General features: G+C 55.6%; 1 protein-coding gene across 2 annotated transcripts in view; it reads left to right on the forward strand.

Annotated features, from left to right (window-relative positions):
• Positions 1-4,285, forward strand: part of Ilrun (inflammation and lipid regulator with UBA-like and NBR1-like domains) — a 67,895-nt gene extending 63,610 nt beyond the window's left edge. The window contains exon 4 of one of the 2 annotated variants that reach the window (XM_028777021.1): positions 1,539-4,285. In XM_028777021.1, coding sequence (XP_028632854.1) covers positions 1,539-1,720 — 182 coding nt within the window. In that variant the 3' untranslated portion in view covers positions 1,721-4,285. The remainder of the gene's footprint in view (positions 1-1,538) is intronic. The other variant, XM_028777020.1, reaches the window with a different exon arrangement.
• Positions 4,286-17,110: the final 12,825 nt, after the last annotated feature.

Consider the following 17,110-nt stretch of genomic DNA (forward strand, 5'->3'; position numbering starts at 1 on the left):
GATTCGGGGTATCAACTCTTCCCACTGTAAGGTATGCCTGGATTCAGAGTTCTTCACATGGATATCAAGCACTGGTTAGTTGTCTCTGGTCACTTGTGGGATGGCTGGATCCCATGTATTCTCCACAGAGGCGGTGGAGTGCGGGATCCTAGAGCTAGCTGGTCACCTGTTACCTTTGACCTTTCAGGTCTCTGCTTGGAGCGAGTTCTCCCAAGAAAAAAGGGAGGCACAGTCCTGCTGCTCCTTGTGTGTTTCTCTGTGTGACCCTGGCTGTCCTGGAACTCCACCCTAAACCAGGCTCCAACTCAAGGATCCTGAGTCTGCCTCCCCTGTGCTGGGATTAAAGGTGTGCACCAGCACTGCCCCGCAGAGCTTCCTTGTTAATATCGGGCAGACAGGATGAATGTCTTCACCACTCAACAAGGAGCATAGGAAGTGCCAAGGAGCCTGTCACCCCAAGACTTTGGGAGATTAAGGGGAGAAGAATTCCAGTCCTGGGGATGGCCAGGGGCCTCAGAGTTCAGAGCACTTGGTGCTCCTGCCAAGGGTGCAAGCTGCTTCCAAGCACTCGCCTGTAGCCTAAGGTCCAAGGGGCCCGGCACCCGCTCCTGGCCTCGGAGGGCTCCCGCCCCTGGCCTGGGAGGGCTCCCGCCCCTGGCCTGGGAGGGCTCCTGCACGCGTGTGTTGTGCATAAACTCACAGAGGCGCATATCCGTAATCAAGTCAGTCTTTAAAAGAGCCCCCGTCTACCCCAGGTTACATAGTGAGCCCGGTCTCCTTTTTTTTGTTGTTTTTTTTTTTTTAGGTTTTTCGAGACAGGGTTTCTCTGTGTAGCCCGGGCTGTCCTGGAACTCACTCTGTAGACCAGGCTGGCCTCGAACTCAGACATCCGCCTGCCTCTGCCTCCCAAGTGCTGGGATTAAACGCGTGCGCCACCACTGCCCGGCAGTGAAACCCTGTCTTAAGCATCTCATGATTTGAAATGTGCCTGGGGGTGTGGGGCGATGATGACAGGGTGCTGTCCTCAGACTTGGTGCCGAGGCCTCCCCCAGCACCTGCCAGCTCACTGGCCTCAGTCTGGGAAAACGGCAGCCCTGAGGCCAGGAAGGCACTTGCCACCTTACTTTGAGTATGAAGGATGGTATGGGGCAGGTCCTACCATGTGTGCTGTCTTTACATGTATTCATTTGTGTGCCACGGCACACGTGTCAATCAGTTCTTCACCGTGTGGATTGTGGGAACTGAACTCAGGGCTCAGGCCTGGCAGCAGGCAGCTTCACCCACTGACCGTTTGCAGCCCGGCTGGAAGGAAGTGGACGTCGGCTGAACTGCCTATCACAAGACAGGCAGTGTCTCTCTGGCCTCTTCTCTGCCGCTTGGTGTGGGCTTCAGTGGGAAACGTGACAGCTGTTCACATCCTGGCCCTTGGTCTGATGAGATGCTCAGTGGCTCGGGCAGTGACCCTCTGACTGGGGCTGGCTTTGCTTGTCAGGCAGCGCCGGGAGACTCCATCACTGACTGTCTTCACTCTCTTCCAGGGGCTCCACGGGCCTTACCCCTTCGGCCAGTCTTAAACGGGTGTCAGCAAGAAGAAAGACTAACAAAAGACAGAAGGCCTGACTTTGGGGGGAGAGGGCAAGGGGTTCCTCTGGATTACGGACCCCTGGCTCAGACCCCCACCTACCCCCCAATCACGGAAGAAGAGGAAGAAAGAGACTAGTTTTGAGTGAACTCAGTATGCATGTGTGAATGCTGAACTGCAGGCGTGGTGTAGAGGCGGCCGAGAAGAGACCCACGCAGCCACCTTGGGTTTGGGTGATGACGTCAGTCTAATGAGTTAGGTCACTTGGGAAGGGGAAGAGATTTAAATGGGGAAAAATAAGCCATCTTTTTAAACAAAATTTATTTTACCTACAGAGAGGTTGTAGTTTTGAGCACACGTTAGTTCCTCCCTCTTCCCAGTGTTTATCTTGTAAGTAAGGGTCAGCATGCTGCAGGACAGTGCCTGCTCTGGAAGCCTGTCACACTAAGGCTAGCCTGGCATGTTCAGCGACTCTGCCAGTCAGGGTTGCTGGGCACATGTTGTGTACCACCGACTGCAGAGTCTGACCCCGTTTGTTCTTAGTGGCATCTGCCAATGAGATGTCACCTTCCTCCTCTCTTTTCTTTACTCTCTTGTTAATTTACCCCTTTGATATTAGTGTCTGTCACCCTTGGGGCTTCTTAGTGTCAGAACCTCTCTGAGGTAAGGACTTTCTTGTGTGGCCACAGAAGCCGGAGAGGGGAGGGCACTCCATTCCAGAGATGTCCTTTTCACAGACTTGAAACTGCTGGAGCGCAGCGGCCTGTCCCCTGGGCTCGCCGGGCGTGCCCATGTGTGCATGTGCTCTGTGCACACTGGCTTGTAGGGCATCAGTAAGTGTGAACTGTCTCCTCCTTCTCTTGTCACACAGCTCCCTTCCCCGGGTCTCCCCCACATGTCCTGGGGCTCCCACCATTACAGAATAAAGGTACAGCCCCACAGGAGCCCCACTGCTGACTCCTGCCTGAGAGGTCACAGTCAGGTGGAAAGAAGACCTCCTCCAGCGGGGCGGGGTCCCTCCTCCAGTGGGGCGGGGCTGCTTAGTGTGGGCCACAAGCAGGAGCCCAGCTGGAGCCCAGGCTTTGGCTCCCTGGGCAGGTGCCCACTGGTGTCCCGTGGACTCCACTCGGGTGATATGTGGAGCTCTCCATGGAACTCTTAAGCCAGGCTAGAACAGCTGTCTGCCAAAGATACAAGAATATGCAAAGTCCCTCCTCTTAACCCCTCCTTCCCTAAGTCAGTGGCTTGAAAGCCGGGGATGTGGATTTAGTGTGGTTGCAGGGTCCCCTGGCTGCCTCACAGCCCCCGTGTGCTCCAGGGTTGTGAGCAGAGCAGGGAGATCAGGCGTGAGTGGATCTAGGAGGTCCTTGGGCGCAGGGGCGGGTGTGTGGGGGTGCGGGTGCACTGGTGTGCGGGTGCGCGGGGGCAGGTCTGGTCTGCCTACCTGTCTGTCTCTGTCTGGATGTTTGAGTTCCAAAAAGTGTGTGGTGTTTGTCCCTCCTCACCCTCTTCTAAGACTGTTGATTTTAAAACTTGATTGTGAATGAAGAGCTTCTATGAAAACCCCTCACCTTCCCATGTCCCAAAAAACAAGCCAACAAAAGTCCCTGGGCAGGTGGAGAAGGCTGTGGAGAAGACAGTGTAGCTGGGTCTCCGGTGAGGCGAGGCTTCTGTGTGACCCTTACGTCCTCTGTACACTTGGACCCTTGAGCCAAAGGCAGTCCCTGCCAGGTGCCCAAGCCACAGCTCTCAGGGGACTTTTGTCTGAGGACCTTCTTGGGGCTAGACAACTGCTGCCAGTCTGAGGACACTGCCACCGTAGAGCACATGCATGCCCAGCCATTCTTCCTGCTTCTGGCCTTGGAGCAGCGTGTCTCCAGATGCCCTCCTGGAGCCAGGAGAGGCTTCAGCCCTGCCTCACTGCCTTCCCCATCTGACCCCACTAGGTACCACAGTTGCTCAGTTTCCTGCTGTCACCGAGTGTCCTTGCTCTCCTCTGTGCCCCCTCCTGCTTGTAGCAGCCTCCCTTGGCAAATGTAACGGCTCAGGTACCCTGGCTTCCTTCCCAGAAACAAGCCTCGTCTGTGCATCCAGGAGAGTCAGGTCCTTCAGCAGGCCAGAGCTGGTCCAATCCTTGACCCGTTCTGCAGCCAGTAGAGCCTCCACACGTGAGCACTAGGCCGTCTTTTGGCAGAACCCCCATCTGGCAGCACATATTTCAGGAGGATTTGGGGAGGTAGGTGGGTGCAGGCTTGGGAAGAATCTTGTGTGTGTGTAAGTGTGTGTGCGTGTGTGCACGCCTGTTTCTTTTTGCCATAGAGACAACTGAATTTGGGGCATTTTTCTACAACAGCAGCCTCTTCTCCCCCTGGATGGACGGTAACCGTAAGCCAGGTGCTTTCGCTGAGATAGCTGGTGGCCGGTGGGCAGTGGGCGTTCACGCAAAGACCCCCAAATGTAGCCTGAGCTCCAGCTGGAAAGGGTGAGAGGTCAGGCTAGCAGGTGCAGACTGAGTGCTCGCTCCACCTGCCCCTTACCCCTTGTTCCCTTGGGTGAATGTGGGGCGGCCTGCTGTCCCTCCCACCTGGACAGTGATGGCTGGCTGTCTGGTGGGGCCTCGTGGGGCCTAGGAGATGAAGATGAGGTTTTCCTTACCATGTAAATGAATATTTGTATGATTAAATTAACACAAAAAAAACCTCCTTTCTCGTGTGTGTGTGAGTTCTGTTGTATCCTTGAGCTAGCTGCCTGTTGTCCTGAATCACCCCACAGTGGCTCCAGTAGAGGTGGGAGAACTGTAACCCTAAGATGCATGTTTTGGAAAGTATATTAGTCTATGTAGGATAGCCATGACAGTGTCCAGCAAGGGAGGAAAGATTTACTCTGGTGGCTGAGGAGCACTTGACACGTGGGCAGAGGTGCTCTGTGTCTGGTGGTCAGTGACAGTGGAAGGTGGAAACGGCTCACATGCTGGCTGACCAAGAAGCAGACCAGGGCAGAGCTGTCACTTTCAAAGGCTCCTGGCTGGTGAGATGTTTCAGCCAACTTGACCCCTAAGGATCCCACAACCTCCCAAAATAGTATCATGGCCAGGGCACACCAGACTCAAGCTCTTGGTGGGGAGACTTGGGGTACACTGGTATCCAGTGGTACCCAGTGATCCAAAAGTAAACTGCCTCCACACGGCCTGTGTGTCATCACGTACCACACCTCTGTTGATCACTGCCATCCCAGCGCGGAAGAAATGGCAGCCAAGACTGTGTTGACCATCCATGGCACTGTTTGGCCCTTACTGTGTGTCCCGCACCGCCGAGGGACGGTGCTAGAAGGCAGAGCACCTCGGCCTTCTGTCCTCTTGGGAAACAGACAAGCCAGAGCCAGGTAGCGTGTTCCTATCCCACCGGGCTACTGGCTTCCTATACATCTTACTTGATAACCTTGGTGCCTGGATATCTTTCCTGGGTGCTCCTCACTGCTTACAGACTGTACAGATTTCTGGGATGGACTGGAAACTCAAGAGCTAGGAACACACTGCAGGCAGCAAGCAGATGAACTAGCCATCAGCTCCCCATGGGATCCTGTGTGCTCGGGGCTCACAGAGGTTTAAGAGCACTAGGGCAGTCTGAAAGGGAGCCTCAGAATCTAGAGCTGGAGTCTGGCATGGCCTGGTGGTCCATACCTAGAACCCCATTACTTCAGAAGTAGAAGCTGGAGGATGAGGGGTTCTAGATCATTCTTAGCTATGTGAGACTCTTATCTCAAAGTTCCCCCCCCCCCCCATCATTGCCTGTGCTGTAGAAAGCACACTCGGGAAGGCACTTCCCGTGTCTCATAGCTCTGGATGAGGCCAGCAAGGACCCCAGGTCCCTGGACTGGGGCCTCCCAGGCCTCTTCGGTATTTCCACTAACCAAAGAGCTGTAGACCATGCATGGGGCTTCGTAATATCCCCATAGGCAGCCCCAGGAACCTCTAGACACAGACTTGTCGGAAAGCGCTGATTCTCTGTGCCAAGAGCTGATGCAATCCTCCCCAGGAAGCACCAGGGACCCCAAGTGTCCTCACCCATGACAGTGCACCTGCACCCTGCTTCCTTCCAGGTGCCTACAGCTGTTTGCTCTCTGCAGGGGAGGAACCCTACCCTGTCACCTGGGTCGCTCCCCCCCCCCCCCCAACACCTCAGCTCCTGAACAGTTATTTGCTTGGCAGAATCTGTTTATCTTTGGGGCTGTAACCTGTCAAGAAGTCACTGGGCCCTGGAAGAAAAGAGCAAGTTCAGTGGTAGCTTCTGGCCTGGGCCATTCCCACGAGGGCTAGGTGACAGGGAGGGGGCTCTCAGCTGAGTCGGGGTGGGGGGAGGCAGCTACAGTGGTCAGGGACCCAGCCCTCTGGGTAAAACAAGCACTCCAGCCACCTCCCTGCCCAGCTCAGGTTGTACTTGAGCCTCCTTCTCTGTTCCTGAGAAAGTCCCACCCGACCTGGCCTCTGTGACCCATCTGTTTCCCAGATACCACCTGGAGTCCAGCCTCAACCAGCTGTCAGGAGAGCAAGCAATGAATGCTCTCAAGATGGCCCCAGGGCCACCAATGGTAAAGGGACAGACAAGACAGCTTAGAGATAGGACTGGGTGTAGGGGTGAGGTGTCAAGACACACCAACAGATCTCTGAGATGGACATGTTGCTTTAGCTACAAGGACCATGTGTTTTGTATCTCTGACCTCTTCTTAGTCCAGAGATGCAGAGATCCGGGGTACATGTGGGTGCCGAGGCCAGAGGGTGATAGCATGTGTCTTCCTTGTGTTCTTTACCTTATTTGGGGGGCCAGGGTCGGGGAAGCTGACCTTTGGTTAACTCAAATACAGGTAGCCTAGCTAGTCAGCCCTGGGGACCCACTTATATCTGCCTCGAGGTGCTGGGATTGCAGCCGCAGGACGCTAGGGATTCAGATTCAGCACCTTACCACCCAACTACCACCACCATCAGGCAGTCTTAGGGGACGGGTGAAACAGCAGTCCTTGCAGGGCTGTTGTCCTGTTGGATCAGGCAGGCACAGATGTCATGTGTCAAGAGGTGACCAGAGCTGAAGGGAGAGACAAGATTGTCAAGGATGGTTGGGGAAGCCTTGTGAATCTGCAGTGGTGACACTCCAGGCCTAGAGAAGAAGGTTTTCAGGAAGGTGGGCTCGGTGATGTGACTGGAATGCCCATTCAGGATGAGGCATGAGCAACTCAGAAAAGCCCTCAAGGATCCCCGCCCCTCCTTCAGATGCTGCCTTGAGAAAGAGCTGTGGGAAAGCTGGGCTCCCACGAAGATGAATCAGAGCTGGGTGTGGTGGCACATGCCTGCCATCCCAGCATTTGGGAGATGGAGGCAGGAGGATCAGGAGAGTTCAAGGCCAGTCTCAGTTACATGGTCGAAAAAGAAGAGAGGAAGAGAAGACAGAAGTGTCAGGCCATAGTTGGCAGAGATGATTCCTGAAGTTAGGGCCTGGTACGTGGGTCCCATAGGTGGATTGAGTGTGCAGTCCAGAGGGAGCTAGGGAATTTTAAGCCTTGGGACCAGCTGAGGTCATAGCAGGAGTGAGACGGGAGCTCCTCACGTGTCACAAGCTTGCTTGAAGCACTCTCTGCCACTGGTGGCAGCTGGCCTTGCCCCTGCCCTGGTCCCTGGTAGCCCTAGTGACTGTCATCTCGGCAGGTTGGACAGTGGACGAGGGTGTTACTGTCCAGCCCAGAGATGCTCCTCTCTTAGGGACTGTCAGGTCTCAGTTCCTAAGGACCTTTTCCCCAGGGACACCCAGGCCATCTGACAGATGACAATGCTGTGTGTGACTTGGGGCATGATGAGAGAGGCCCACGGGGCCATCCTCATCTGTACCAATGATCAAAATACCCATCCTCCCTGTCCCAGTAGACTTGTCACTGTTCCTAGGGAGGAACAGGAGCTGAACAGTGAGGTGACCCTTATCACGGGGCAGCCCTACCAGGTGGAGGGGTAGGGGACAAAAGTGAGCTGTCCCTGAATTTGACCATCTCCCCTGGTACCAGGGAAGGCTGTTCGAGGCATGTGAGCCAGCCCTCCTCAGGAAAGACGGGCTGTCTGCTCTGACTGGGCCTTCCCAGAAAGCATGACCCAGAGACATTGCCTCTTCTCTCGGCTCCCAGGAAGCTGGAGTCTGAGCACTGCTGAGGGACTGGGGGTGAGGTCAGATGGTGACACTCACAGCCGTGTGTGTCTTAAGAATGAAAATGGCCAGCCTCATCACCAGGTACTTGGCTGGCATCCAATATGAGTGACCACTGTTCTATCATGGCAGTCTGGTAGCTGTGACCAGGTCCGGGTCCACAGGAGGAGAGACTGGAACACTGGGCATTTGAGAGCCTGCTTGGGGCACACATGCTCTCCGGCTCCCCTAGTCGACAGATCTCATTTCCAACAGACTCATGCACATGTCTTGGTTTAGTGTGGAGGGTAGGGAATGCCCAAAAGAGGCTTGGACATTCAGAAAGGAGGGCAGAGCATACAAGTGGGCATTGCGTGGGGGTTACAGTGACAAGGGACTTCCCAGTATAATGCCGACCTGTTCTCTTGGAAAAGACACTGCCCAGGCCGGCTCACATAACCAGCCCAGTTCAGACATCAGGCACCAGCAAAGGCTCCAGGGGCCCCAGGTTGAGAATGACAGACAAGAAACCTCGGCTTGGCAACTGGTTTGGCCGCTGTGCTTCACCACTTACGGGGGCGCTTATATACAAGGGCCAACTCGTCTGAATCCAGGTGTCCACAGGAACAGGATCAGAGCCGGGGCTAGGCCTGGAGGCCAGGCTCAGATGGGCACCAGGCGGCAGCCTGCCCCACCTGCCTCCCCTTGGCTCTGTCTGCCGTCTCCTACCTCTGATGGCTGAGCATACACCACCAGGGCCCTGAGCTGGGGATGAAGACTCGGGGCTGCAGAGCCTTCGGAAGAAGAGCTGGTAGGTTTGGAACAGTTGTTGCCACAGCTAATTTAGAAGGGAGTTCTGGCCGGGCAGTGGTGGTGCACGCCTTTAATCCCAGCACTCGGGAGGTAGAGGCAGGCGGATTTCTGAGTTCGAGGCCAGCCTGGTCTACAGAGTGAGTTCCAGGACAGCCAGGGCTACACAGAGAAACCCTGTCTTAAAAAAAACAAAAGAAAAAAAATAGGAGTTCTTTGTGATGAGCCCCTGTCTAGTCCTCCGTCTTTCCATTGGTCCTTCAAGGCTAGAAATACACACCCCTGATGGGGGCAAGGAGTAAGCGTCTGTGGGGACACATCTCATGAGTAGACACCCCCCCATACTCAGTGTATCATGAAGACGCACACAGAGCCAGCCTCTCTCCAGCACTGGGAGGGGGGCCCTAAACAAGCCTAAACATTCAAGGTTCCCCAAAGTCACTTGTCAGCGTAGACCCCTCCTGCCCAGACTCCCTCCCTAACACCAGAGCCACCCAGGAGTGCCAAGGCCCCCAGGGAAGAAGAATCAGCCGTTGGCAGTTGTTGCCTGACCGGGATCCCTCAGCCAAGCTGCAGGGTTTCAGTGCAGGAGTTGGCGGAGGTGATCAGAGTGGCGGTTGGGCCCTGAGGGGAGGCAGCCCCGGTTCTCAGGACTGGTTTGCATGGAGCAAAAGGAATTTGCATCTTTGAGAGGTTGCAACTGTTGGAAGCGACCCCTTGAGTAGGGGCACAGGAGCAGTCCCTGCCTGTGGCCACTCCCCCCTCCCCCAGCAATTCAGTGAAGAACACCAGGTTTCCAGGTTCAGGGTTTGTCCTGTGTAGAACACGCAGAGCATTCTGCGCACCTCCACACCCACGCAACCCCTTGGGAGTGTGAGCTCAGCACATGTCCACGCCAGAGCTCACACTTGAGACAGGAGAATGCAGTGGCCAGGCACTCGCCTAGTGTGTATAGGATTACCCAGGTTCCGTCCCTAACATTGTAAAACGTAAGACAGAAATCAACGTCAGCTGAGATGGCAGATACAGTCCAAGGCTCGGCGGCTGTGATCGCGGCTGTCGGGAGGTGGAGGCAGAAGAATCCGGAGTCAGACGTGGTCTGTGACTAAGTAATGAGTTCAGTCATGAGCCACAGAGATCCTGCCCCTAAGCAGCAGCAGCAGCATCCCACGCTCATAGCTGGTCCTATCTGAGTTCTGCTTCAGGATAACCTCCAACAGGCTAAATCACACGTTACGAATGCAAAGTCACTGTTTCCGCTTGCTGTGTGTACATGGGAGAGCATCACCCCTCCCTGGGACATGGCCCAGCACCCCAGCAGCTCCTACGTGTACCTTCCTAGGGGAGTTCACAAGAGGAGCCGCTGTTCAGAACAGGTGACTGTCCCTTTTTATTTAATATGGGAAAATGACCTTAAAACTTTCTAATTTATTGCATGTGCATTGGTGTTTTGCCTACATGCATGTCTGTCTGTGAGGGTGTCAGATCCCCTGGAACTGCAGTTACAGGCGGTTGTGAGCCATCATGTGGGTGCTGGGACTTGAACCCATGTCCTCTGGAAGGGCAGCCAGTGCTCATAACCATTGAGCCATCTCTCCTGCCAAGGCTCAACCTGGAAGGTCTAAGACATCACACAGTATCCTCAGGACCGTCTCTGCAGCCCTTCTCACCCTGAGATCAAACACGTTCACAAAGGATCAGAGGGCAGGGGTCAGAGGGCAGGTTGATTCTTGCCTAAATGAAAGCACACACCACAGACACCTGAAGCTGTTCGCAGTCACATCAGAACAGATGACCACCAGGCTTACCTCAGGCCCCTTTTCGAGCTACCTGAAGCCCTCACCCAACAACACAGGGTCGGCTCTACCTGATCAGATCGCGGTTGCCCACGGGCTACATGGGAAGACTCCAAGAAAATCTGGATTCTCAGAGGGGCTGGAGAGACAGCTCAGCAGTGAAAAGCACACACTGCTCTTGGAGAGGACCTGAGTTCAGATCCCAGTGCCCTCTACTGCCTTTGACTATAGCTCCAGGGGATCCACTGTCTCTGAAATCTGCATACACACACACACACCTTAAAGAAAGATAAAAATAAGTAAATGGGCTGGAGAGGTGGCTCAGTGGTTAAGAGCACTGACTGCTCTTCCAGAGGTCCTAAGTTCAATTCCCAGCAACCACATGGTGACTTAAACCATCTGTAATAGGATCCGATGCCCTCTTCTGGTGCGTCTGATATATATATATATATATATATGTAAAGTAAATAAATCTTTTAAAGAATAAGTAATAAAATATCCATTGGAAGAAAGAAGGTAAAGGCAGAGTTTAGGGAAACCCTTCAGACGTCTCTCCGGGAAGCCCTGTACACTGCTCCCTCTGGGGGACCCGCCCCTCTCCCACACTCCAGCTAGCTGAGAGCTCTCTAGCAAAATCCTGAGGCTTCTCAGCTTCAGTGTGGCTCTGGCAAGTTGAGTGCAGAGTCCAGAGGGCAGGCTCAGGCGGGCCCGGAACTGTTGAACACCCCAGGATGCTGATCTAATTCCCCAGATCCTGAGACCCTGCAGGAAGCACTCCAGGATCTGCTCCCCTCACCCCCAGTGTCTTAAGTGGGGACAGAGACATCATCACACAGACCCACACCAAAAGAGGATGCCCTTGGGCACACGGCGTGGCTAGAGGATAAGTCAGCAGGAGAAAGATCAGACATCTGGCTCTGGAGCTCTTGGGAGAGGGTCTCCATCCCAAGGTCCAGCCCCTCCAGAAGGGTAACTGTAGGAGAAAGCGCCAAGGCTGCTGACATAGGAGGGGCGGGGATGCTCTTGGCCTGAGATAGCTCAGGATTGCTACTGGGTCCTGGATGGTGCCCCACCCCCACTCTGTGTTCCTCCTTCCAGGGCTGGGCCCCGGGGGTCCTGGGTCCATGGAGTCCAAGTTGCAGCAGAGGAAATCCCGAGGGCCAGCAAGTTCTCCTGGAAAGAGCTCAGCCTTGAGTCAGAGTACCAGGTGGGAGGAGTAACCCTCACGCTGCCAGGGCTGTGTCTAAGTCCCTTGTTGGGGAGGAAGCCTGCTCCTGAGTGCTAAGGTGGGCTTCTTTCTGCCTTTGCCTCGATGTCCCTGAGACCAGGGATCAAGAATGACTTGCTGTGTTACGTGGGAACACTGAGGTTACCTCTGGTTCTAGAGAAGTAATAGCCAGGAGGGCTGAGACAGATTCCCCTCAGGCTCTCCCTGCAGCCTCGCAGGTACACGCCTCAGACAGAATCAGCCCACGGGAAGCTGCTGTTCAGAAAGAAAGCTTGTCAAACACCCCTGGGAATTGTGGGAAGCTGGGGATGTGGTTAGGTTGGTAGGGTGCTCACCTAGCATGCAGGAAGCCTTGCGGGTTGATCACCAGAACCACATAAACCGGGCATGGTGGAACACACCCATAATCCCACCTAGAGGCAGGAGGTCATTCTTAATTACATAGTGAGTTTGAGGCCAACCTGAGCTACAGGAGAGTCTGTCTTAAAAATCAAATCAGTCAGGGATTGGAGAGATGATTCAGTAGGCAAGGCTTGGTCAAGCGGGAGGCGCTGTAACCCAGCACTGGCGTGTGGAGACTGGTCAGCCAGTCTGACTGAACTGTTAGGGTCCCAGGTTGAAGGTGAGACCCTCCCTCCAAAAATTAAGGTGAAGGAAAACGCCACCCAACATTGACCTCTGACCTCTACAGAGCACCCACATACATGGGCACAGGGAGGGTGGAAACAGGTAGATTTCCCGGGGCTCTCTGGCCTGAGGAAGACACCTGGGCCCTGGGCCTTATGCGCACCCACACACAGAAAGAAAGTATAAATTCTTCCCATTTTACAGTACAGAGTAGTGAGTTCCAGGAAGGTTGAGGCCTTGCCCCAGGTTTGAGGTGGCTGGCCCATGTCTTCCGTTCCACCCTTGCCCTGCCTTCGATGTCCCTCGTACCGCGGCAAGTGTGACCTAGGACTAATCACTGGCCATCTGAATCTCTGGGCTGGACAGCCACTCACCCAGCCCCGCCTCTTCTAGAGCCAGGCAACAGCTGGGGGGCAGGACCTCACCATGTCACCGATGCCCTCTCTGCCCTGGCCTTGCGCCAGCCGGGTCCGCCCATGCCACATCTTCCAGATGGTACCATAAAGCCATCTTGGGCCCTGGGCCCTGAGAGCAAACAGCCTCTCCTAGGAGGCCTCACCCAGTAGAGACCAAAGGAGTAGTCCCGGTGTGAGGCGAGGGTACAGGACATACGTCAGGCCTGGGTGGGGTGGGGGACACTAGAGTCCTCTCTTCTCCCTTCCGCTCTCTGATCTCCTCCTCTGGAGACAGCCGCCAAACCACCTCCCACCAGCCCCAAGGTCTTGGGCCAGTTCACCTCTGAGCTTTCTTAAAGTCCACTTGAGAAGGCCCAGTGCAGACAGACTCCTCTGACCTCTCCCCAGTCCCTCTACAGCCTGAGCAGGGAGGGGGTTGACATCAGGGAGTGATGGCAAGCTGACGGTCCCGCTGAATCACGTGTCCCTTTGAAGGCCTTGCCTGAGAGCCTGGCCCCCAGCTTTCCAACCTGGGCAGGGAGAGAGGCAGGCGGTAAAGCGTGCCAGCTCACAAGGCATCTGGAGCAGAGCCTGGTACTCAGTTCTCAGTCAGGGAGAAGCTGGGGTTTCCAGACCGGGCTCCTCATCAGACACCCTGTTTGTTCCGTCTGAAGCCAAGTGACTCGTCTTCCACCATCTCCTTTTTAGTGGCTGCCAAAGGGGAGCATACAGGAGTTGACTTAAGCTAAGCCAGAGCCCTCACCTGACACTTCCTGCCTGGCTCCTCTGCCTCAGTTTCCCGACTTGTAAAATAAGGTGGCACCAGCCACTTGGGGTGGAAGCCAGGTCAAGGCCCACCTAGGAAGGATGAGCTTTGCCAAGAAAAATGCTGCAGGGGCTGCCGGGACCAACGGCTCCACCATCTTTGAGGAAAGAAAAGGATGGGCCATGGAGGAAGGATGGTACCCGGAAGGCTCCGGATTCCAGCCAGCTGTGGGCTGGACTGTCAGGCCTCCCCAGGCAGTGTGTGGGACCAGGCAGGGTGAGAGGTAGCCATCCTGAAGCCTTCTCCCGGGAGTCCAGGGCTGGAGAAGAAGCCAGCTGTGATGTCCTCTGAGCCCGGCTGTGGCCTATCCTGGAGGAGAGGCAGAGGCATGGCGGGTTGGCCTCAACAGATATCTACCCGGGGTGGGGCCCATAGTCACTGTTTGTCATGTCTGGGTCTCAGTTTTCCCTGTCTATAAATGACAGAGATCTCCCTCCCCAGGAAGTGTGGAGATGAACATGTGTCAAGAGCCGCCCTAAGCGAAATGCTGCTTCACAGGATGCTAATCGTGTGAGGTAGATGCCGACAGGGCCAGCAAGGCCTTTCCACTATGAGAAGGTCTGCGGACATTTCCAGGAGAGCCAGCCAAGGGCCCGTGACACCATCTAACCCCTCAGCCCCCGGGCCTGAGGGGCTTGATTTTTATTTTCGAGGTGAGGTCGTTGCTATATTGCCCAAGCTGACCTTGATTTGAACTCATGGGCTAAGGGACCCCCCCCCCCCCCCCCCCCGCCTCATCCTCCCAAGTTCGGATCCTGTCTGCCATGACTGGCTCCTCTCAGCTTTTAGATCAGGCGGAGGCCCAGAGAGACCAAGGAACTTAATGGGTATTGCACAGCAAATCAGAGAAAGAGTCTGGTCCTAAACTCACCTGTTTGAGGTTGTGCGCCCATCCCCGGTGAAGGTTGCCAAGAGAAAAATCTTCATCTGGCCCTGGCTGGCACCTCTCCACATGCCTGGGACCACGTGGGAGCACCCTGGTCAGCTCTGCTACTGTCTGTGATGTTGCCTGCCTCAGTTTGCATGTCTCTAAAATGGGCTGGAAGTTGATCCAAGCCCCACCCACAGCCAGTGGTAGCAGTTTCTACCACTTATGTTGACATGTATAACCCCAGCACCCAGGAGGCAGAGGTAAGTGCATCCATCTCTTTTGAGTTTGAGGGCAGCCTGGTGTAAACAGCCAGTTCTAAGCCAGTCAGGCCTACACAGTGAATCCCCGCCCACCCCCCCCAAAAATATTGCCCCTCCCTCTGTTTACAAGGTGGGCACTGTCCAGGGCCAGGTGAGTGGCCTGAACCTGTTCCCACTCAGACCCGCTCACAGGTGAGGGGTGTCGAGCCCTGCACCATAGCCTGGTGTCCTCATCTTGACACCCGGTGACCCGCCATCCCATGAGCTCTGAAGGTCTGAAAGGACGACAGGGAACAAGGGCGGGTGTGGGTCTCCTTGCCCGCTGGGCAGTGACACCCGAGAAGCTGGGCAGGTCCTGCTTCCTGAAGCAGCTGCCAAGTGTGTGTAGACAGGACACCGGGGACCCTGGCTTCTCTGATGTGACGAGGGAGCCTTGTCAGGCAGAAGAGAGCCAGGGCCACTAGTCAGCCAGAGGTTGAGGGAGAGACGGGATAAAATTCCTCCGACACCCACTGGCCCCGCGGCCCCTCCCTCGGTCAGCCCCAGGTACAGCAGGGCAGGCTCTGTAGAGACTTGCGATACTGCGCCTTCTGGCTCTTCTCTCCTAGCTATTGGTCTCTGGGTCAGTTGCTGACCATCTCTGAGCTTCCGGTTCCTCATCTACCCCACAGAGTTCTTAAGTATATAAGCGAGAGGCTTTATAGGGAACGTTTCAGTCCACCGTGACCAGAAAGGGCCAGTAAATTTAACCGGTGACATCACTACCCAGTGGGATGGTAACCAAGGCACAGAGACCGGAAGAAAGAACAGACGCTGTACGGCTAACGGGCTCCAAAATTGGCACACGGCTCTGGAGCCAGGCCACCTGGGCAGAGCCTTTCAGCACCGACGCTCACAACCAACACGGCCACCAGCAACTCCCTTAATGTCCTGGGCCGAGATTACGATAGTTCCCCCGCCTCACAGGGCTCCTGGGAGGACTAAAACACGTGGAAGAGGGCCTGGGAAGCAGTTAGTGCTGTGTGACCCTGAGCAAGCTCTTTCCCTCTCTGGGCGCTCCTTCATATCCTTACAACATGCACCAATCAGACTCACCCAGCCGGTGGCTCCTTCCACCTCTGCGGTCTGTAGTTCTGGGAAGTTCCTACAGGCACCCACCTTTTGACAACCCCACACTCCTAAGGGCTCTTGCCTAGCCCTTCCCCCTCTCCCCCTCTTTCCCCTCCTTAAGCTGGGGATGAGGCACACTACCCCTCTGGAGAGAACTGTAGGGGAGGAGACAGGGCTCGACTCCCTCCACCCAGCCCCTCACTGAGTGTCCTGCCCACCAAGGCCCTCGGCCCTTCAGCTGGACGTTCAGGCTGGCGCCTTGAGAGGTGGCCTGTTCTGTCCCCTCCAGGCCCCCAGAGAAGCTTCAGTCCCTCTATGACCAGGCCCCATAAGAAAGGGGACAGCGGCGTCATGAATCAGGACCTGACGCCATACATGACTCCAGGCCTATCTTTCCTGACCCTGAGCACGGGGCCAGGCATGTCGCAACCTGTCCTGAGCTAGTGATGAAGTTCTCCCCAACCAAGGGACCTGACTGGGGGGTCTGAGTGGCCTGTCCTGCACCCCTATACCTGATAGGATTTGAGTCACTTCTGGAGAGCCCCAGCGTGTGGCGAGAGGTGAGAACCCCATACCAGGAAGCAGCTCCTATTCCTGTCACTGTGCCCTGACCCTCCTCTTCCCAGACACCCTTGGCCCTGGCCACACAGGCAGGTCTCACACCATAACCCTGTCCATCCAGAGGGAAGCCCACACCTACCTCAGCTCCACTACCCTCCCTTTCCCACTGCCCAGTCCTGTCCTTCCAGCCAATCCACTGCGCAGTCCGTCTGTCCACACAGCCCCTGGCTCAGCCAGTCACCCATGCCTACGTATCATCTGACTGCCTACACACACACACACACACACACACACACACACACTTCTCACTGCTGCCCATCTGCCTCTCCTCCCATCCCTTATCCAGCCACTCATTCCCTGACGCAGTCATCCACCTGTCCATCCATCAGCCCACCTACCCACCTACCCACCTTCCTGTGTATCCACCTACCCACATGCCTGCCTACCTACCTACCCATCTACCCGACCTACCCATGGATCCACCCACCTACCCATGGACCCACCTACACACCTACCCACATACCTGCCTACCCATCTACCTACCTACCCATCTACCCATGGACCCACCTACCTATGTACCCCCCTACCCATGGACCCACCTACCCATGGACCCACCTACCCATGGACCCACCTACCTATGTACCCATCTACCCATGGACCCACCTACCTATGTACCCATCTACCCATGGACACACCTACCTATGTACCCACCTACCCATGGACCCACCTACCCATGGATCCACCTACTCATGGACCCACCTACCCATTCACCCACTTACCCGCCTACCCATCCTGACAATCCATCTACAGATTCATCTATTCACTCATCCATGTCTACCCCCCCATCTCTCCACAAACCATCCAGCCTCCCTCACATGTACAC

The sequence above is a fragment of the Grammomys surdaster genome, unplaced genomic scaffold (genome assembly GCF_004785775.1).
Source record: "Grammomys surdaster isolate TR1022 unplaced genomic scaffold, NIH_TR_1.0 277, whole genome shotgun sequence".
Classification (NCBI taxonomy): Eukaryota; Metazoa; Chordata; class Mammalia; order Rodentia; family Muridae; genus Grammomys; species Grammomys surdaster.